The sequence below is a fragment of the Miscanthus floridulus genome, chromosome 9 (genome assembly GCF_019320115.1).
Source record: "Miscanthus floridulus cultivar M001 chromosome 9, ASM1932011v1, whole genome shotgun sequence".
Taxonomy (NCBI): domain Eukaryota; kingdom Viridiplantae; phylum Streptophyta; class Magnoliopsida; order Poales; family Poaceae; genus Miscanthus; species Miscanthus floridulus.
Window position 1 is genome coordinate 5,069,212 of NC_089588.1, and position 22,832 is coordinate 5,092,043.

At 43.5% G+C, this 22,832-nt stretch overlaps 1 protein-coding gene and 1 pseudogene across 2 annotated transcripts; one reads left to right on the plus strand and one right to left on the minus strand.

Annotated features, from left to right (window-relative positions):
• Nucleotides 1-4,502: 4,502 nt before the first annotated feature.
• On the minus strand, nt 4,503-11,576 carry LOC136481223 (protein ACCELERATED CELL DEATH 6-like; annotated as a pseudogene).
• Nucleotides 11,577-15,645: 4,069 nt separating this feature from the next.
• Nucleotides 15,646-20,334, plus strand: LOC136481224 (protein sym-1-like). Of its 2 annotated transcripts, XR_010764650.1 has the most exons (9): nt 15,646-15,953; nt 16,073-16,160; nt 16,855-16,949; nt 17,050-17,122; nt 17,260-17,352; nt 17,445-17,531; nt 17,619-17,699; nt 18,186-18,270; nt 19,979-20,334. XR_010764650.1 is itself a non-coding variant. In XM_066478578.1 (8 exons), the coding sequence occupies exons 1-7, from the start codon at nt 15,673-15,675 to the stop codon at nt 17,697-17,699; spliced, it is 798 nt and encodes a 265-aa protein (XP_066334675.1). In that variant the 5' UTR covers nt 15,646-15,672; the 3' UTR covers nt 19,979-20,334. The 2 variants fall into 2 exon arrangements, 1 of the variants encoding a protein (XP_066334675.1); XM_066478578.1 differs by lacking the exon at nt 18,186-18,270.
• Nucleotides 20,335-22,832: the final 2,498 nt, after the last annotated feature.

The following is a 22,832-nucleotide window of genomic DNA, read 5'->3' on the forward strand; positions in this document are numbered from 1 at the left end:
AGTTGTACTTGTTGGTGTCCAAACTAGGTATAGGTTCACTATCGACGTGGCAACCAACTAATGGCATTTATAACACCAGCGTTGAATTTTTTAGCATCACCGTATCTTTCAACGACATGCAATTCTCACTCGCCAAAAGAGACTCAACGTGGGTCAAATTTCCTTGTGGTGCATGTAATAAGCCGCATCTTAAAGTCATCCTCACATTTGGTCATATGTGCCCATGCAAACCTTTTCTTTAGAATTATACAGTACAACGTAGACGCCCACAACAGACATGCATACTCACCCCTATCACTAGTAGAGAAATGACATTTGATCCACTTCAAAAATTGGCTTTAGTCCCGATATTTTCGCGCCCGGGACTAGAGAAACCTTTAGTCCCGGTTGGTAGCTCCACCCGGGACTAAAGGTCCCTGCCCAACGGTTACCGAGGTGTGTCAGAGGCACGTCAGTGCGAGAATCTTTAGTCCCTGTTTGATACATGAACCCGGACTAAAAGTCCCGGTTTGAGACACGAACCTGGACTAAAGGTACCTTTAGTCCCGGTTTATGTCTCAAACCCGGACTAAAGGTGTCTCCAAACTGAATTTAAAAGGAAAGTATATCTTATCTAAGCTAGATGTGTGGTGGTAGGTGAGATGGTAACGCGCGCAAGAGCTGAAGTGAGAGGTCATAGGTTCGAATCTCCACAGTTGTAACTTTTTTTTTACCCACACCTCTACTCCCGGTTGGAGGAACCGGGACTAAAAATCAAGACCTTTAGTCCCGATTGCGTAGTCCCGGTTCTAAAACCGGGATTAAAGGGGGTTGAGAACCGGGACTACAGCCCGTACGCAAACCCTACCCTTATGAGCACCCCTGTAGGACTGGACCGGCGGATCTTGAAATTCACGAAGTCACCATAGATGCCTCGCTGTCGACGCCTACCACTGAAAGCATAGCCCATGCAAACCTTTAACTACACCTGTGTCGTACTTTCTTGCAAGAAAGAGTGGATGGATTTGACCAAGTTAGCATGGGAGAATGCATACCTTTTGTGTCTCTATGTATATATCATTAACCATGCACAACATGCTGGCCTGCTACTGTTGAAGCATGATCATCCTGCATCCAATTGTGCCTCAGGCAGGGGGGAGAGAGAGAGGGCGGTGCATGAAAAAGCAAGGTCAAAAGTTGCATGATACATCGGTAACGTGATGCTAGCCTATCAACACTTCAAGTATATATACACCCCGTACTATTTCAAGTATAATCATTAGCTTTACCTCTTTGCTTATATGCAATTTCGTTTCCATTGGCCCATTGACACAATTATCAATTTTTATACTAATGCATCAATCACTTCAACTTAATAACCATCCACGCGAAATATGGTGGTTTTTTTACCCTAAGGAACCCACAAAAGGAGTACCAAGGATTCATCACCATTTTACAGATGTAAGTAATCATAGTGTGTGACTTGTGAGACTAGCTATTGCGTCCAATTGTTGTTTTGGCAAGACTGGCTCTTTCGTTCCTGACATCGATTAAACATAGAGAGGCTAGAGAAGATGAATGTCATCCTACATCAATGAGTATGACCATTACTACCCCAAATTTAAGCATACTAATTAGATAGAATAATGCACTTGATTGTATCATTTTTTGTAGGTCATCAACTTGAAGTGCGTGAAGCAACCTTCTGGAAGCATGCTTTGTGGGCACTATGTATGTCAATGGCTTAGAATCAATCGGTGCTACTACAGTAGCCCAGAAGATGTAAGTCATTCGTAACATAAGCATTGATCACCTTCACAAGCATATATATGACCATTAATTTGGAGCTAATCTATTTTGTTCCATGTTTTTACATACAACATCGTATATATATTTGTGCCCTCTGCTTTAGTTGACCGAAATGAAATTCAACGTGCATCATCTCTGCAAGTTCCTATTGCGTGAGGTAGTCTACGTGAAGGGCTATTTCTATGATTTCACTTCAAAGTATGCAAAAATACATAAGTTCGAGGCTCTTCACGCTTTGAGCGATAGGCCTTTCTCTTCATTGTTAACATGAAGCACAATGTCAATAGCTCGTAAATTAAATGTGTATTAACTGGCACTTTGATGTATGCATACATTTGTGTACTCAACATATGAAGTTATTTTCAATGAAATGGAATATGGTCTGAAATTTGATGGGAAACCAAGATTTCAAATATGGCAGAAATTTAAAAACTTTAAACACATTTTTAGTGGCGGTCTACTTTAAAAGAAACAATCCATGGGAATAGATTTTCAGGGGTGGTTCGTTATGTCAACAGCCCCTAAAACTATCTATGTTTTCGATGCGATTGTGTTATCACAACCACCGCTTAAAATCCAATGGCAGTTGTGTTAAGGCAACCACATCTAGAAACAAATTTAGGGACGGTTGTCATAGAGCAACCACCCTTGAAATCTATTTTCAGGGACGGTTGTCCTAAACTGGCAGTCCTTGAAAGTGTATTTTTAGCGGCGGATTTCTCAACGAAACCGCTCTAAAAAAATACCTTTCTAGGAACAATTAAATGCTTGAGACTACAAAGGCCATATCCTTATAATTGATGGCATAGTGTCGGTTTTATGAACCGCTCCTGAAGATCATTTTTTATTGTCTACAAAAATCATTTCTGTTGTAGTGTCAAGTGGCCACTTGAGCAATCTAAAACTAGGCCGGAGGCATAAGGGTGAGCGAGCCGGACGCCAAGTTTTACTCCATATATGCATAGAAGAGCGACAATGCATATTCACCTCAGGATCCCACTGTAGTTAGAGCTGAGTTAGCTTGATCTCCTTTCAGTCTACATTTCTTTCAACAAAAGTATATATATTAATGTATAAGTATGTATATACAGTTGCCGTTGTGGGTTTGAGTTTACTTGTGGAATGATGTTCTTTCGATATGTGTTTACCATGGGTTATATTGGGCAAGTGATCCTGATGGTTTCGCGCTAGGTGGAGTTTGCAATGGGCGTCTCCAAGGGCTTTAAGAGGTTAATCAACTTAACCTAAGTTAATTGAATGGTCAACACTCGGGTTCGGTGGATTAATCGACCGGGATCCTTGCACATTGCTCACTCTCATCTCTCTTACTTTGTGTTTGGAGATGCAAAAAATTCATTGGCACCACACTGCACATGTCATAGCTAGGCCGCCCGAGCCTGTTCATGTCGCGACACGTGTATAGTCATGTGACCTTTTACCCTTCTTAAACTCACAACAAGTACATACAATAGACATCTATTTAAGAGGAGTCAATATTATGGTTGGGTCAGGCTTAAATTGAATCTCCTTGGTCGGACTTTAGAAAGGTTGAGGCACCGAGATACCCCTTATGAACCGACATGTCGTATGGGTGGTATCCCTTATCTTTGGTGGTGTTAATGTGTACCCTTATGCAGAGTTTGAATTATGCTAAAAGTTCTATGCTTCTAGATACATACTAGTAATGAGTAAATGACTCGTGGAAGATCGAGCTCCACCTTTCTAATTGCTTCACAATTATCAACCATGCTACGCTTCCTTAGTTGATAAGATCACTTTACTTACGTATAAAATGCCTTTATGCAAAACCAACCTCAATCCTCGCTATAAGCCAATTGCATAATCCTTGTTACTATATGCATGTCCTGTTTGAGTACAATTGAGTACTCACCCAATTGTTGTGTAAGCTTGGTATGTACCGCAGCCCTAGCGTATTCTTCTATGCACTGAGTTATCTGAGGATCAAGAGTGGTAGATAATCCATTTGCGATGTAAATAAAGTTCATGGCATTGGCACAACCATGAGCTTGTACCAAAAACTTATGTTGAATTTGTTTCAAAGACTTATGCTTGTACTCTGAATGTTGTGTAATGACTAAGTTTGGAACAACGTATTGTAAACTTAATTTACCCTGTTACTGATGATGTGAACTTGACATAAGTTGTGATGTTCCTTTGTGCCATGATCCTTGGTGAAGGTCGGATATGTAGTACACTATATAGGTAGTGTACTGAGATGACCAATTGAGTTGGTTATTATCTAACTAATTGTAGTCAATGAAAGACTATTTAGTTAGGTAATTGATGGGCGGCGGTCCTGACACCATTACTACTCAATCATATTTTCCCTGAATTTTCATAAACCATAGTGAGGTCCAAGCGTACTATATTATTATTCCTCATCCACAAAGCAAACTTGCGCAGATGTACGACAAGTAACAACATCTACAAGCTTGACAAAATCAGGTTCAAAGTAGCAAAGTATATATAGTTAAGGATTTCATAGGATTGATGATTGCCTACTATATATAGCTTAGCATCATGGAACATATACAATTTCCTTATTTTCTAAAAATAAAAATAGGTATGCAGCGCCAGGCTGCTCGGAGGGCTAACAGTTTGTGGAGAGCATCCTTACAGAGCCGGCGAGGGTTCATGTCTTGGCACCCTCATATTATGATCAAGCAGGGGGGCATCGATTTGGCCCGGTGATCTCTTCATCTTTTCAAATTAGGAAAAGTAGATGAAACCAATAATTGATGGTGATGAAGCTAGACCATATCAAGTAGCTCAGACTTGAAACTACGACCCAGTCGAATTCTCAATTTCAAGATGGGCCATTCACCAAGAAGCTTAGTAAGAATGGGCAATAAAGATGTTAGAACGCAGACCACAATAGCGAGCCAGAGGAGACGAGGAGCTACAACAGTGAATAAACCGGTTGCAAAGGCTGTGGTGGTTGCAATGTATGCAAACCACATTAGCTTCTTTGTAAAAGACCTGTAGTAAAGCAAGAACTCAAGATCCTCCCACTTTGCAATGACACATATGAAGGCAACAGCAAGTGAGGAGCACATTGCCAAGGCGTCTGAGATCAAGAATGCCTTAAATGCGAACTTCCTTGACATGATGGGAAGCCCCTCGTTTCCGGAATCAGTGCTATATCCTCCAGGCAATGTGAAAGCAGCAGCAAAGGTTATTGTGGCGATGAGGATCGCCACTAGGGAAGTGTTTCCTGTGTATGTTTGAGTCAGTGACTTGATATCCTTCCTTGATAAGTCGGTCACTTTATCTTTGACTTCCTTTTGGAGATTAAAACTAGAAAGAGCATCTTGAGGATCAGCATTCAGCATACGCATGAACACTTCATTCTGCTTAAGGTTAAAGAAACATTTTGCATTAGATTAAATAAACATGGGAATGGTACTTGCATTAACTAATATAAAAACTATTGGAAGAATTTGAAAACCTACAACTCCTCGGTTTGTTGTCAAGGTTGATGAAATCCAAATAGCCATTTAGCTTAAAACCCCTCTTTCCCTTCATTCAGAATGTACTCCCTCCATCCAAAATCCTAGGATGTTTTAGCTTTTCTATATATATACATAACATTTGCTATGCATTTAGATATATGCACTATTTCTACATACGTAGCAATGTATCTAAAAATGCCAAAACGTCTAGATAGAACGGAGGGAGTATCTAAGTTATTGTCTGCGGGATGTAGTTAACTGCATGCGACTGCGCATTGGCGAGTACTAATAATTTATGCAAATGACTAGCTAGTCTGAGAAAAGTATGGCAGCGCAGAAGATTGCATGCATACTGATTTCCAGATTGCTGAGAAAACATACGCACCCAGTTTAAAGTCTTGGCATGGTCGGTGGCTTGAGATAATTTCCATATTGCTGGGTCACCACCACTACTGGACGCAGGGGCTCTTCAGCCGTCGGCGAAGGATTTGCCGAGGGCAGCCCTCGGTGAAGAACCCTCGGGAAAAAAAACGTCGGCGAAGGAGTCTTTGCCGAGGGCCTTTTATCGGGCACTCGACAAAGTATTTGCCGAGGGCTAACGGCGGCCCTCTGCAAAGTAAAGTAGTCGTTAGGTTCGCGGTTATTTTCCACGGCGTCTTTGCCGAGGGCTGACATACAGGCCCTCGGCAAAGAGCTTTTTTTTTGGAATTTATTTGTCGAGAGCTATACCGCAGGGCCCTCGGCAAAGACCTATTTTCTTTTTTTTTCTCGGAATTTCTTTGCCGAGAGCTATATCGAAGGCCCTCGGCAAAGACCTACGTTTTTATTTTTGTCTCGGAATTTCTTTACCGAGGGCTGTGTTCAAAACCCTCGGCAAAGACCTACTTTTTAATTTTTCCTGGGAATTTCTTTGCCGAGGGCTATGGTTAAGGCCCTCGGCAAAGACCTGTTTTTAATTTTTCCTAGGAATTTCTTTGCCGAGGGCTATGGTCAAGGCCCTCGGCAAAGACCAGTGAAAATTTTCAACATTCCACCTGTTTCTTGCTTTCCATGCAGACAAAAAATATATATATATATTCAACAGCAGAAATATCCCACAAATATCACAATCATCACATATATCTCACAAATATCACATATATCTCACAGATATCACATAGATCATCACATGTATCATCACAAGTCCAAATTCAACAATTCCATAAGTCCACAATCTAACTCAAGTGTCAAGTCCACAAGTTCAAATCCGACTGAGGCTGGCCAACCTCTCCAACCGTCTGGCCTCTGCGTCACCAACCTTCCCAACCGTCTGTCCTCTGCGTCGAGGGTGGTGTAACGAAGCCTCCAGAATCAGGTGGCGCACGAGGGGGGTTATTGGAACCCGCCGACTGAGGCTGCACAAACAATTATATGCTTATGTGAGATTGCAGTAATTATTCTAGGACTACAGTTTTAGTCGCAGCGCCGACGAGGACGATCGAATACTCTGAAGCTCCTTTGACGTCCTTTGCTCTGCAAAAAAAAAAGGGTATAAGTTAAAAATTTCGGCAGAACCTCCCCTGTACGGGGAGGTTTCCAAAACCTGCAAAAAAAATCGGCTCGATGGCCAACACCCACATTCACGGCACAAAGGCCGACACATCAACAATGGGAGGCACGAAGGCCATCCACATCAAAAAACGGCGCGATAGCCGACAACCCATGGTTTTACCTTCTACTCGACCGAGGGACGAGGAAGTGAAGGTGACGGCAAGGTCGTCCAGACGAGGCCGTTATCCAGAACCACCTGCATTGCATGCCCAAGTATTTGCTTCAAAACATGACCCGCTTAGATAGTGAATAAAACAAGTGCAACTGCAGAAAAGTACTGAACCAGTAAATCCTAAATTTACACGCTCTACTAGATCGATGCTGATTAATAATCAGTATGTACTTAGTAGCTTAATGATGGTGCCCGACAAAGCCATGCTGTGGAGATGATGATGCAACGACTAAAAGGCAAGCATACACCACGTACGTGCGTGCGTGGGCATGCATGCAAATGCATTATATATATTTGACGATGATGGGATGGATGGATCTCGCTCGTATAGCATCGATTCTATGGTTAGTTAACCACCAGCTCAGATAGATCAGGAAAACTGGTAGCTTTGTGCATGTATGCTGATTAGTCAGTGGTGGGTCCACGACGACTAACTGTCAGTAGCCCTAACGGTGGAATCATTGCAAGGGGGCGACCTGCTAGCTAGCTCGGAGCAGAGGGCTCACATCACATGCACGGTTCCGGGGCTGCCTGGCATGCAAGACTGGCCACATGTGCAATGTGTTCATCAGCGTACTTTCATTTCGTTAATTATCATGCCAATAATCAAACACCTACTTGTAACGGTTAGCTAGATTAATCATGCATATATATAGAGTTGTACTGTTACAACTAATTAAGGTGCAGTTTTTTTTATAATTTCAAAACATGATACAAACATAGACACGTACTTGTATAGATATACATACTGATGCATAACCGTTATAATCCTGTAAGTATTTCCGAAAGACTGACATTGTGGTGGATTAACCGTAAACATCATGGTCTACCACTGAATGAAATGATAACGGCACCGAACCTTCAGGTCAAGACTGACAGGAGAGGAGGAAACGGGGGGCGACGGGGAGCGGCGGCGGCGGCCTGCGCGGCGGCGGCGTCCGCGCGGCGGCCGAGCGCGCCGTGGCGTGCGCGGCGGCGGCCTGCGCGGCGGCGGCGGGCGAGCGCGCGGCGGCCTGCGCGGCGGCGGCGTCCTCGCGGCGGCCGAGCGCGCGGTGGCGTGCGCGGCGGCGGCGGCGGCTGACCAGCGGCGGCGGCGGCAGGCGAGTGGCGGCTCGGGCGGGCGCGGCTTGGGATAAGGCCGCCCGCCCGGCCGTTCCCTTTTTTATATGGGGTCCCCTCTTTGCCGAGGGCCTAGATCCAGAGCCCTCGGCAAAGATTTTTTTATTATTTTTTATTTAATTTCTTTGCCGAGGGCCAACATCCAAGGCCCTCGGCAAAGATGTTTTCTTTTTATTTCCGCCGGCGCCATCCCGTTCAAAATATTTGCCGAGGGCCTGTACAATGGGCCCTCGGCAAAGAGTTTTATTTTTTTATTTCCAAATTCTTTGCCGAGGGCCTAACGCCGAGCCCTCGGCAAAGGCTGACGGCCGGTGCCGCCGTCACGCTCGGCCGAGGTCGCCGAGAGGCGGTACTGTGCCGAGGGCCCGACCCTCGGCAAAGGTGGGCCTTTGCCGTGGGTCGTTGATTGCCGAGGGTCCGGCCCTCGGCGAACGAGCCGTTGCCGAGGGCTAAGCTTCGCCGAGGGCGGCCCTCGGCAAAGAAAGGATTTGCCGAGTGCCCGAAATCAGGCCCTCGGCAAAGTCTTTTGCCCTCGGCAATGTTGCTGTTTCCAGTAGTGCACTGTTGTTATGCACTGTGACGTCTATGTCTTTATGAAGCAATAGAGCAGCGACCATACTGGGATTGCACTTTTGGACTGCGAGATGGAGAGCAGTACTCCCGTCCAGATTTCGCGCGCGCATGTTAATGAGTTTGTGAAGCTGCGGCGAGTCCAGGACAAAATTCACGAAGTCCTGCTGCTGTTGAACTACAGCTTCGTGCAGACATGTCCAGCCATTCGGTTTGCAGTAGGGAGCATCTGGACAGTGTTTAAGAAGCTCCCGAGCAACACCAACATGGCCACGAAATGCAGCACAAACAAGAAGAGGGTTACCTCCTGTAGAGACGAGGTACCCTAAAGACCGATCGTGTTCCAACAATACGCTTACCACGTCAATCTTGCCCCAAAGTACAGCCAGCATCATTGGAGTGCAAACATTCTTGTCTTCTTCTCTGGCCAACCCAGGACGTGCCTCCACAATCTTTTTAACAACGGCTGCAAATCAAGGCAGTAAGGACGTACGGTTAGTTAACATGAGTTTTATTGGTAAAAAAAGAAAAAAGGAAAAAGGAAAACGTTGCTCTCTTGTGTAGTTTTTAGTTTGCCAGATCGATATACACACACACACACACACACACACACACACACACACACACACACACACACACACACACACACACTAGATCTATCGGCAGGTCACACCTGAATTTCCGTTTCTTCACTGCAGCATGCAGAGCATTGCACCCGTAGGCTCCCCCATGAGCAGAATCTGGAATCTGCAAGAGTTTGTCGACGACGTCCTCACAGTTTCGCATCACTGCGATGAACATGGGTGACTCGCCGTACTGGTTCACAGCATGCGACAGGGCGGGCTCTGCTTCTATCAGCTCTAGCGCCAGCTCCCTGTGTCCGCTGCGTATGGCGTGGTGCAGCACGTTGCTTCCACTCTTGTCTTGCTTCAGGATCCTCCCGCTCAGCTGCTGATCACGGCAGCACCTGAGCAAAGCAGAAGCTACAGAGACACGGCCGCTGGCCACGGCGGCGAGCAGAGGGGTCTCGCCATCCGAGTTGACGGCGGCGAGGAGTGACGGCTTCAGAGCCTGGGCCTCCTTGCAGAACACCTCATGGCCATGGATGGCAGCGATGTGGAGGCATGTGTTCCCCTGAGGAGTGGTTCCAACGAGCACGCCCGGAACATTCAGATACAGGTGCCTCATTTCTGCGACATGACCACATACTGCTGCTGCCAGGAGTCGGTCCGGCATCACCTGAGGACGAACAGCTCGATCAGCTGATATGATACAAACAGAGACAGATATATACGGATAAACCATACGTACCGATGTGAAAGGCTCTGCGTTGATACTTGAATTAAGGTGGAACCGTAAAACAGCGACCATGTTAGTGTCATTGATTCTGGCTGCGAGTTGCAGAGCAGTTTCTCCTTTGTTATCGGGCAAGTTAACAAGATGTTCAAGTTGGGGAGACCTCACTACAAACCTCACAAAATCCGCCTGACCAAATGATACAGCTACGTGAAGACATGTCGAACCCGTTGCGTCGCAGCAGGGAGGATCAGGACAGTGTCTAAGAAGCTCTCGAGCAACACCAACATTGCCCTGAGATGCTGCGATACAAAGAAGAGGAGCAGCATCTGTGGCTGTGGAGATGAAATAACCCAAAGACTGATCCTGTTCCAACAGGACTGTAAGCACGTCAATCGTGTTCTCAATTGCGGCCAGGTGCATTGGTGTACGCTTATCTTCATTTTCTTGTCTGACTAACCCCTGGACGTGCCACCATAATCCTTTTGGCCATGGCTGAAAAAGAAATCAAGGCAAGAAACAGGTGACCAAGCTGAGGTAGTGTTGGAGATGGACTTTGCTACGGTACTCCCTGCTACCTTGCAAGAGGTAAGACCTAAAAGAAATCACAGCCCTTGATTTTTGAAAATAAATAAAACAACTAAAATTTAAGAAATGAATAAAATAATCGGTGCAACGTGTCTTAGTATAAAGAACCACAAATTTGTAACGGTACCCTGCAAATTCAACCGTTTGCGGTGTGAACCAGCCAATTCCATGTTTCTTTAGTGTCCTACGGCAAAATTTGTCTTTCCTTATATATCCGATTAGCTTCTATCTAGGAGGTAATATGTGATAATTGCTATTCAGATAGACGGTCCACAATTATTTGTGTGTATCATAGCAAAGTCCATGCATTAGAGATATATGTATATCAAGTTCCTGTGAAGAAAGTAATAAATTTCACATCCTGTATTGTATGCGACTGCGATGCATAGGGTCTCACCTGCATTACCACTTGTCACGGCAGCATGCAGAGCGTTGCACCCATGGGCTCCCCCATGAGCCGCATCAGGAATCTCCAACAGCTTCTCCAAGACATCACCATAGCCTCTCATCACCGTGGTGTACATGGGTGACTCACAACATTTGTTCACAGCTTTCGACAGGGCAGGCTCTGCTTCAATCAGCTCGAGCGCCAGCGCCCTGTACCCTCTGCGGATGGCATGGTGCAGCGCGTTGCACCCGCGCTTGTCTTGCTTCAGGATCGTCTCGCCGCTCAGCTGCCGATCACGGCAGTGCCTGAGGAGGACTGAAGCTAAAGTGTCACGGCCCCTCGTCACGGCGGTGAGCAGCGGCGTCTCCCCGTCCTTGTTGATGGCGGCGAGCAGAGAAACAGCTGATTGGTTCAACGCTAGGCCTAGGAGGTCCTTGCAGAATCCCTCGTGGCCATGGATGGAGGCGATGTGGAGGCAGGTGTTCCCCTGTGGCGTCGTTCCAAGCAGGACGCCCGGGTCATCAATGGCGAGATGCTTGATGATTTCTTGGGCATCACCAGATACGGCCGCTTCGAGGAGCCGCCTATCCATCCCAGCCTTCTGATGCTCCAATGAAAGAGTAACTGAAAGAGCGTGCGTGGTAAGATGCAGCTATGTTAATATGCAAACCCGGATACGGACAAATTTGAACCCCTCTAAACGTGTTGAATATCAAGAACGTCTCCACCAAGAACGTCAAACTCTATCTTCTCTCCCCCGTACGTTCTCGTCTCCAACAGGAGCAGCAACGGTGGCCTCTAGCAGTGGACGCTAGCTGGTCACGACTCGGGCGACGACAACAGCAGCAGCTGTGTTGGATGCGGCGATCGACGGCGGCAACATGCATGTGAGTTGGCCCAGCGACACATGCCATGCCTCGTCTGGCGCAGGTCTGAGCAGAAGCAACGGGTTTTATTTGGAGCAAGAGGGTTGGGACTGTCCGTGTATGTAACCACGCACGCACACTATAATATCAAGCCAAGTTTTTCAGTGTCTTCCAATGATTTTTGGCACGATCGAGACAATAGTAATGCGCGCCGCATATACACTATTAAATATACTAATGATATATATTTGTACGGTAAATACGCTTAAAACCATTACTCAATTTGGCAAAAGAAAAGTTGCTCCATATATCCACTGTGAATAATGTTTCCTCATTCCCGTAATGATGCATATACATACTCGATCATGATCGATGGAGTCTTATATTAGCCATGAATGAAGTATCAATATTGCTTATAAGAAACAACTAAATCAAAGAGGATACCTGGCTGCAGAATATGTCCCGCTATAGGCTATAGTACGTGTATATGAACGGCAAGAGATGATCCAGTAACCTTACGCACTCAATTTTCTTTTCCTCCTCAATATAATAATACAGCAGGTGCAGAGGCAAGGGCCAATGGGTTGCGACGGGCTAGTTTACTCAGCCTCACAAGAGGAGGCTTGGCAAGCTCAGCAGCTTTATTATAATAACAGACAATTAAAGCAATATATATAAAGAAAAAAGGAAAAGAAAAAAGTGGAAAAGATAAAATAAAAGAAAGAAAGATCTGAAGCAAAGAATTGAGTAATAGTTACTGATGCCATTTCAGTTTTCGCCAAAAGACGGTCCTAGATCATTTTGTACAAAACTAGTACAAGAAATACATACCAAAAATAATAATAAAAAATACTACATGCAATAGAATTTGACAAGCCATGTGTGGTGTGGTGATTTCAGAGAAGGCCGATGCACATGTCTATTTGAATAATTGACATTGGATTGATTTTACTGATCGTGGATTATTATTTGAATAATTGACACGTGTGACCGTAGCGACGTACTCCATCCATCGCAAAAATAAATAAATTGAATTTGTGAGGTTTTAATTTTTTCTCAAAAACCTAAGATGTGCTCAGGAAAACAGAACGAGATGAGATAACTTTTTTTTTTCTAAAAAAAATGGAAAGTGAGCGCCTAAACAGTTGCCGACGATTCGAACGCATTTTATGGATCCTGGGCCGAAAGAATTTAATGTTGGACCGTGTATTTGACTTGTTTCTTATTTGTGAAACTTATTTTTTTTCTTTTTAGGCTGATTTCCAATTGTTTACGAAGTGGTTAATCATTGTCGATCGCAAAACGCAGTTAATATCCCTTGTGAAATTAAAGTAATTAACATACTGTTTTCTGCATAATTAAAGAAACAAAAAATAACTTTTTTCTAAAAAAAAGCTAACTGACGTTTGAACTTTTTCCCACTTGTACATCCTTCACGAATGTTTGAGAAAATAAGAATGATTCTATCCCTTAGTTCAATCTATATACGATGAATTTGTCATTGAAAATCAGCGTAGCAAGAAAAGTTTAATGTCTTCTCTCAATCTGTCTAGTCATAGGAGTCAAAGATCTTTCCCTAATATTAGGCAGTGGATTCATGAGGCATTTCCAACTGATCTTGCCTCTATTCTTGACGGCCAGCTTCTGCGACAAGCTTATTCTTGTGCACGTGACCTCAACGACGACTCTCTTTTGCCAATATTTGAGCTGGGTTTGCTCCTAGAGTGATTCACCAGACTAGAGGATGTCCATGAGCCATGTGGTAGCGACACTGAACAAGATAAAAAAAAAAGGAAGGACCGCACTAAATCGGAATCAGCACTGGAGATTGCCCACGAGGTGTTTGGTCGATGGTTCCTGTGGCGGATAAGATGACTAAAGTTGATTTGTTATGAGAGAAAAACATTGTTTTATGGCGGGGTGTGCTATGCACCGGACGGCCAGACGGATACAAAGCGCCGATGGATTTTCTCGCCCGGGCCGGTAGCATCCGCGTTCCCGCCAGCGCGCCGATTCCCACCAGCGGGCCTGGGTCCACCTCACCCGCGTCCCTCCCACTTCACGTATGCACAAATTAAAGAAGTCGTAACTGTTAAACCAAACATTCAAATTAAAATTCCAATTGCACCATCGCGTTTCTTGCAATAAATCCTTCAAAACAATATCCTACATGGATATATTTAGATACACTTTTATTTACGAACATTTATTTATGAAGATAGAACATTATTGAGCAGAGACGATGTCCTAGGTTCAGAGAACAATGTTCCGTTTTCAATAGAAAAATGTTCTCAGTTTAGAAGAACAATATTCTAGTTTTAGGTTCATGATAATATGATATAAAATTAATTAAATAAATAATAAAATTTAGAGCAAAGCATAAGAAAAAAATATAATAGAGAAAAAATTAAAACGAATATCACATTGATACTTTCAAACACCCTAAACATAGACTACAGAATATCACATGTATACCAAGTGAACATCACTAAATACACTATAGAACATCACTACATACATTATAGAACATCGCATATATTACGTGAACATCACTCAATACATCATATAACATCACATGTATACTGTGTGAACATAAAAAACATAATAAAACATCACGTGTATACTAGGAGAACATCAAATGTATATTACGCGAACATCGCAAAATACAGCATAGAACATTACATGCATACCACGTGAACATAAAAAAAACATCACAGAAAATCACATGTATAACATCTGAACATAAAAAAAGACATAGAAGATCACATGTATACATATGAACTTCACAAAAAATAACATAGAACATCATAAAAAATAATAAGAAAATAAAATAAAATAAACTAAATAAAAAAGAAATAAAAGAAAGGTAATAATAATAATAATAATAAATAAATAAATAAATAAAATAAATAAATAAATAAATAAAATAAAAATAAAAAAATGAATGATGCACAAAAATAATAAATAAAAAAGAAAAGAAGAAAGAAAAAAGAAAAAAATGAAGAAAGATTAAAAAATAAAAAATATGAATCAAAGAAAAACATAATTAGAAAAGAAACAAATAAAACAAATAAAAGAAATCAAAAGAAAAAAGATAAGATAAAAATAGAACATCACATGCACGTGAACATAAAAAAGAAAAAAGGAAAAAAGAAATAAAAAATAAAAAATAAAGAAACATAAAATATAAAAAAGTTAAAAGAATAACAAAAATCACATAAAACAAAAATAAGAAATAAAAATAGAAAATGAAGCACGAAAAGAAAATAGAAATAAAAAATAAATGAAAAGAAAAAGAAAAGGAATGAGAGAAGAATAACTAAAAGAGAAAAAAAAAAGAAACGAACGTAATGTGCTCCGGTCTATCCCATCATTTATGCGAAGGCATCAGAGTTGCGAAGCGATTTAAACCCTATATTTGTGGTGGGCTAACCTCTTCAGCAGTCTAGTAAGGTTTCAGCCCACTCGAGAAAGCCTTAGGCCCGCGAAACCAGACAAGCTTCACATTTTTCGGCCCGATCCTCCGTTCCCGCGCCGTTCGGCAGGCGGGTTCGGACCCCGAAGATTTCCAGTCCTGATAAGCCAGTCTCCGAGGATCTCCACGCCGGAGAGGCCGCGCCGCCGCAAGTGCACACAAATGGGCCGCAAAGGAAGAAGTGCTCAAATGAGCCCAGTGAACTACCATCACTCCTATTACGTCTCCCTGATTTCCGCTTTCGCTGGAAGGGAAACGTAAACCAGTATTCTAAACCTAGCGAGGAAACGCCTCCGCAAAACCCCACCGTCATCCTCCATTGCAGCAGGCAGCAGCAGCAGCCAGCCATGGCTATGGCGTCCGCGCTCCGGCTCTCCCTCCTCGCGCCGCGCGCCGTCGCCGTCTCCGCCTCCGCTGGGCGGGCCGCGCCTCATCTCCTCTCCCGCCGCCCCGCGCTGCGTCTCCCTCCTCCCCCGCGACCCGCCGCCCTGTCCGCCCCAGCCGCCGTGCGGCCGCGCGAGACTGGGCGCGTCCAGCCGCTCCGCGCCGCCTCCTTCTGCAGCGGTCCCGATCCGGCCGCAGGAGGCACCGGAGGAGGCGCCAAGGACTGGCGCGTCTTCCTGGCATGGTAATTCGATTCTGCGCTCGGTGCTTCTGCTCTGCCGTGGCCTGTGGGTCCTGCTCCCTCACACGCAATTCAGAATCCAAGTGTACAAAATTTCCAATTGCGCTTATGCATTGTGACAGGTACCTGATGGCTCTGGATAAGAACCCGATTGCCACTAAGGCGGTCACGTCTGCCGTCCTAACTCTGGCCGGGGACCTCATCTGCCAGGTATACTTGCAGCATTTGGCTTCAGTCTTTATGCAATGCAGCAAAGATTTCGTAGTCAGTAATGACTTTCAGGCAGTCTACTATATGTTACTGTTTGTTTTGTAGACCATGAAACTATTGTCAAAGTTTATGGTTCAAGTGATTGAAGGACTGGAATATCTACAGGAATCCAAACGCGTTGTTCAACCTAATTAGCTTAGATTTATTTTCCAGCGCAAATCTGTTGTGTCACTCAATAAATCTGAGTTTGCACTGAAATTGGATTTGTTCCCAAGCATGACGTGCCCTGAAGTATGTGAAGTTATTTTCTGTAACAATAGTACTACATCGCTGTCGCTGGCCTTTGATGAATTCTCAGACAAGCAAAGTATTATAGACTCTAATCTACTATGTAATAACAATGATGTTGTTACCAATTAGTGAATTTTATGTATGCTGCCCTGCCAAAAATGGAAGATAAACACACAAACAAGCACGCAAAGGAAAAATAACCTAAGAAGTTCAATCCATTGACTGCATAGGGGATTGCAATAGTGATTTGAAAACGTGCTTAATATTATTTTTTTCCGTATGTTGATAACTGGCCTTGCTGGCTCATTGAAGTGTTTTGGTCCTATATTTATGGCTATTGCTGCTGCTTGCTACTTAAACACCTGCATGTGTAGTCCTAATTTTAATTTTCTTTCTGTTCCAGCTTGTTATTGATCGAGTTCCAGAGCTTGATTTGAGGAGAACATTTGTATTCACATTTTTGGGCCTTGCCCTTGTGGCACCAACTTTACATGTCTGGTAATCTCTTCTGAGCTTCAAGAGTAATTATCAGTACCATGTAGTGTAGCTAACTTTTTCTGCCACTGCTGTTTGTTTGATAATTAGTGTCCATGTGCAGGTACTTGTATTTGAGTAAATTAGTGACAATCAGTGGAGCATCAGGTGCCATTGCTCGCCTTATACTTGATCAGGTTTGCATTTTCTTTCTCTCCCTTGCAACCCCAAGGACAGATTTATAGTCTTGAATTTTGCTTCCATGTCCTGCAATTTCTTTGTGTCTACAATTGTCATATTTTCTTTTGACTATTTTTTTTTATCTTCTCCTCAGTTTATTTTCGCTCCCATTTTCATCGGTGTTTTTATGAGCTTACTGGTCACCTTGGAGGGAAAACCCTCTCTTGTAGTGCCAAAGCTTAAGCAGGTGAGATGAACCCTTCTATACTCTTTCGCTCCATGCTATGGCATGCATTTGCTCTTTTCTTGCCGTTTAATTTTCGTTTCTAACATCTACAGGAGTGGTTATCATCAGTGTTGGCAAATTGGCAATTATGGATACCATTTCAGTTTTTCAATTTTTACTTCGTCCCTCAGAAGTTTCAGGTCTTTGAAGACGCTCATTTTCAAAAGTTGTTATACTAGCATGCTGCGTGTGTTTCCCTTGCCAACTTACTACAATTTGTTTTCCAGGTCCTTGCTGCTAATTTTGTATCCCTTGCATGGAATGTGATTTTGTCATTTAAAGCTCACAAGGAGGTTATCGCGAAATAGGTACTATTACCTGGCCTGTCTTATAACCCCAAATCTAGACTCTCTGATTATTTGTTCAATTGATAATCACATTCTTTACTGATTGTTTACAACAAAGAAAGTAATAAAGAAGAAAATTGGTATATGAATGTGGTTATTAATCATTTCCTTTTCCTACTGTTTGTTGTCGTGTGAGAATTTCATAGAACAGTATATCTGCAATAATGCAGGCACACATATCCGGCTCCCTTTATTGCTAACTTTATGGCAGGTTGTGCATTTCAATTTCATGTTCTATTCAAGGAGTACATAATAAAGAAATCTTCTGTACCTTAATTTCCACAACCTATGCCATGTATAGATGTTACAAATTTATGATTTATTTATGATGTTTGACTGATGAGGCATATATGTTGAATTGACTTTGTCAAACCCACGCATGACATATGTTCTCATAGGCCAATGAAACTAAATACGTCAGGTGTTTTCTCTCATATGATGCTACAGATCATGGAAGTAGTTGCGATAGTGGAGCAGCATTCAAAGTGTTTTGTTGGTTGAGGGATTTGCTGTCCTTGCATCCTGCACTTCAGTAAGATGTGTTTGAACTGCAACAGTTTATATCAAGTTTTAGTTCAACTTTTTTTTATCTAGTCTAATAGAGAGATAAGATTCACATACTAACCTCCTTGTCCAATGGCTACTGTTCCTAGCCTTACCTTATCTTTTCTGCCACCCCTTAAAGCAATCTTGTGGACCTGTTCCAGAAGTCAGACCTTAATAACTCACTATACCTTTGCAATTCAACATGATGTCGATTGATGCTAATGATGTTCCTTGTTGTTTTGCATCACGTGACTGACCTTAGAATCTAACCAGAAGCATCTGGTCAAAATGTTGTTCCCTTGGCTTTGCATAATTTGGACTACCAGCATTATAAATTGTGTTGCACGTTGCGAATTTGATGTCGATACTAGGGTGATGCTTAAATGTCTCACCATTCATAGTTCACTTGTAGTAAGTAGTAAGCTATGGTGATGTTTAAATGTCTCACCATTCATCGGTCATTTGTAGTAGGCAACATATCAGGTGCAAACCAACCAACTTGTGCAAACTTAGAAACTACCAATCAGGACCACTATATGCTGATCTAATGGATAGGGTGAGGCGGCTTAAGCGCAAAAAAAAAAGGCCGGCGGGTGGGGGGCTTAAGCGCAAAAAAATCTCATCTCTCACCCCATCCATTGGATCAGCATCTAGTGGTCCTGATTGGTAGTTTCCAAGTTTGCACAGGTTGGTTGGTTTGCACCTGATACGTTGCCTTTGTAGTAACCCAATCTCATTTGCTAGTTAAACCTGAGTTACATTATTCTCCTTAATATTTTCGAAAAAAAATCTCCTTATAACTGCCTTTTCAGGTTTCAGTAATCATAGTTGTGGCAGGTCGGAGCTTCACTTTGTTGTTGTCTGGCTTCAGGCCAGGAAAACTATTTTGCTTTTGCCTTGGCTGCCCATGCTGTATTTCGAAGTAGAAAATCATAGTCGCTGCAATGAAGGCTGTCAGGCTGATTATCACCATAATACTAGTTGATTTGGTTCGCCCATTGATCTTTGGCAGCAGTAGGTTTGTGTATGCCTGTGAGGTACCTGTTCCTCCTTTTCTTTTCTGGGAAGCCGCAAAAGGACCACTAACCGGACTGGTTAGATGGCTCCGGCACCCTCAGGTTCTGAGTTCGGAGTTCGATTCCCCACGGGGACGAATTTCAGGCTTGAGGGTAAAAAAATCCCCTCGTCTGTCTCACACCAAAGTACAGGTCTGTGGCCGTCCCGTCTCACGGGGATACAGGTGCCACTGTATATGGGTGGGGCCGGGGTTCAGGGATTTTCTCGAGCTGCGTAAGAAGTTCATCTTCTTAATGAAACACCGTGGGGATGTCTCTCCCCGAGGCTTGAGTTTTTTTTTTCTGGGAAGCCCACAGGTCGGCTTGGTCTCTGTTTCTGTGTGCTTATTTTTCTGCCATCCCGGGGAGCCACACAGCCCACACTTCGAATGACTTGTGACTCCTGGTTGTAACCCAAAGTCATACCTGTCAGCTCCCACCACCTTTTGCAGTTTAACATGACCCTGATTGATGCCAAAGGTACTTTTTGGTTTTTTTTTAACAAGGTCTTTAAAGTCAAAGAGAACGGATCTGGTCAAAATATACACTGTTCTTCTGGATTATATTTTTGGCATGACTGCAAGGACTACCACGCACTGTGGATCTGAACTTGTTTTTCCTTGGAACTGTCTTAATTAGGTCTCCGCAAATTTGAAGCTGGTGATGAGGAGCGTTATTCATTGAACAGTTGACTCCTGGCCAGGATATCCATCCATCTAGTGCATTTGATAGTTGTAGCGTCTGTACATTACTACATTAGCATCATGTTGGAGCGTGTCATTCTGATCAGAGTCGACGAAACTGAATGGATCATGGTTATGATCGACATGGTTGTGTAATCTGGTGGAGGATCATGAATGACCCTCCTGGCATATTAGGACAGGGGTGCCGTTGTGGTTTGCTGCCGCAATGAACACGACATGTGTGATGTGTGTTAGTGTTTGTGTTGTGATGGTTATCAATGAGGGCTACGCATGGGTGGTGCGCTTCCTTAAGACTTGTTCAATTGTTATTATTACATCAGCAGTGAAGCATATAATTTGCATGTACTCGTGGTACTCGCCAGCGGTTTGGATTTTGGAATAATGGCTGTGTTGTTTTGGAGGATCAGCAGCAGCATCAATGGAACGGTTTTGTTTTTGTTTAGCAGGCCGTGCTTTGGATTTGCCCATCAGTTAGTTGGAAGATGGAACATACGTGTCTCCGTCCGTCGTCGGACGTGAATTGGCGTACCTACGTAGCCACTGATGCTGGTGGCATTATAAGTATCTAGGCCACTGAAAGAGAGTGGAGGAATTAACTATTAAGACAGTTGAGGTCTTGTTCGTTTCGATGAAAAAATAAGCCGAAACATGGTTTTAGTTGATTTGCTGTGAGAGAAAAACATTGTTCCAGCTAAAAAAATAAGCTGAAAAGTACGGATTATAAAACAAACGAACAGTGTCAATGCGCACCTATCATTGTTGGAAGAACAATGCGCCGACGGCGGTGCTCGTGTGGTCGCAGCTCATCTTCCGGCTGGTGACTGTTGCCGCGGCGGCCGCCGACCAGGTGATCGGGCTGCCCGGCTGCACGACCATCAGCAGCAACGTGAGCGTGCCCTACCCGTTCGGCTTCAACCTCACCTGCGACGCGAGCTACATGCCACCGCAGCTGTTCATCCATGACGCGGCCAGGGTCACGGAGATCTCCCTCGACGACTCCACGGTGCTCTTCCTCGTCGCATGGCGGGGAGAAGGACAGGCGCCCTCGTCAAAGCAGTTGATCAACAACGACGACCAGGTGGACCAGCAGAGCATGCCTATAGTTGGCCAACGGGCCGGCCCGGCCTGGCCTGGCCAGGGCCCGGGCCAAGCTCGGCCCATAGGGGGTTGGGCCGGCACGGCACGCCGTGCCCCTCCAGGTCTCGTGCCTGGCCTTCGGCCCAAGCACGGCCCTACGGGCCGAAATCCGTGCCGTGCCGGCCTGTTAAGCACGACCAATTCCACGGGTCGTGCCAGGCCACAGTCTGGTGCCATTAAAACACCTCAAACTACTTTTCTCATCCAACACTTCTCTATTTTCACAATCACATTTCACAATTCATTCACATTTCAGTATTTCACATTCACAAGTAATAAATTGATCACAGTCACATATTCTCAATTCTAACAAAAGCCACCAAATGAGACAAAAGAATTAAAATAACTGAGCTATTTGTGCAATGGTGCCTCATTAAAAACCATTCTAGGTAAAACTTACCCTTGTGAGAAACCTTAGAAAGGGAAAAAGAGTGTAGCACAACTTTTAATAAGTCTTCCATCATTGTTCAAAGGTCCCAAGTCACACAATCACAGTCACAGATGACAGATACAAAAATGGAGATAACAGAATAACAGAGCACTCTCTCGTCTCTCAACACTAATTACCAGCAGCCCTAGATGTACTAGCCCCAGCCCCAGATGAACCAGCAGTACCAGCAGCCCTATCTGCATCTTCATCGAGGTACATATTCTTGAAGGAGTCCTCCAGCTCTTGGTTGTCAACAACATGTTCTAATCTGTTTTCTTCTAACTCCCAATTCTTTATGCAGGCCAGCATCTCCACAGTTTCAGGTAACAGGCGGCGTCACCGCTCTTCAATTATCCTTTCTGTCAAGCTGACACATGATTTAGAAGAGATAGTAGAAACATGAACATACATAATATCTCTAGCCATTATAGATAGGATTGGATAGGTTAGTTTGTGGTCACGCCACCAGAGAAATAAATCAAAATCATCCTCATATGCAGTGACATTGTCACTGTCCAGATAAACTGAGTGCTCATTAACAGTAGAAGCAGATGAAGATAAAGTGGAGGCACAGGCAGGGGAAGGACCAACAACAGATCTTGGTCCTCCAAAGATTCTTCTCCATGCATGTTTTCTCTTACCTATATGGCTTGCAAGCAGTGCAACCATTTGACTCCTAGCTGCACCAAGCTTTCTCTCATATTTGTTAAATAACTTGTAAATTTTAGTTTTCACATCAGCATAATATGAAGTATAATCACAACTAGTGCTCTCTTTAAGTAATTCCAGGACTCTAAATAAACCTCTCATCTTAGCTCTAGGATAAAAAATGAATGCAAATGAATATAACAGAGGTATATGCTGCCAGTATTTGAGGAAGTTAAGTTTCATTGGATATACAACAGCAATTAGATTTTGATCTTTTTCACTTGCATGTAAATGAGAAGCAATTTCTAGCAGATGGTGTAGGATAAGTGGACTAGTTGGATAGTAAACATCAGAAAGAACAACAGTGGAGTCATAAAATAGTTCCAGAAACTCTAATATCTTTTCAGCTATATACCAATGCCTTGCAGACAATAATTTAGAGCCATAATTGGAATTGATGAACATAGAAAAAACATGCTTATATGGAACCAAGTGTTTAAGCATAAGATATGTAGCATTCCATCTAACATCCATATCTAAGCCAAACTTTATAGGTCTAACACCCTGAGCAGTA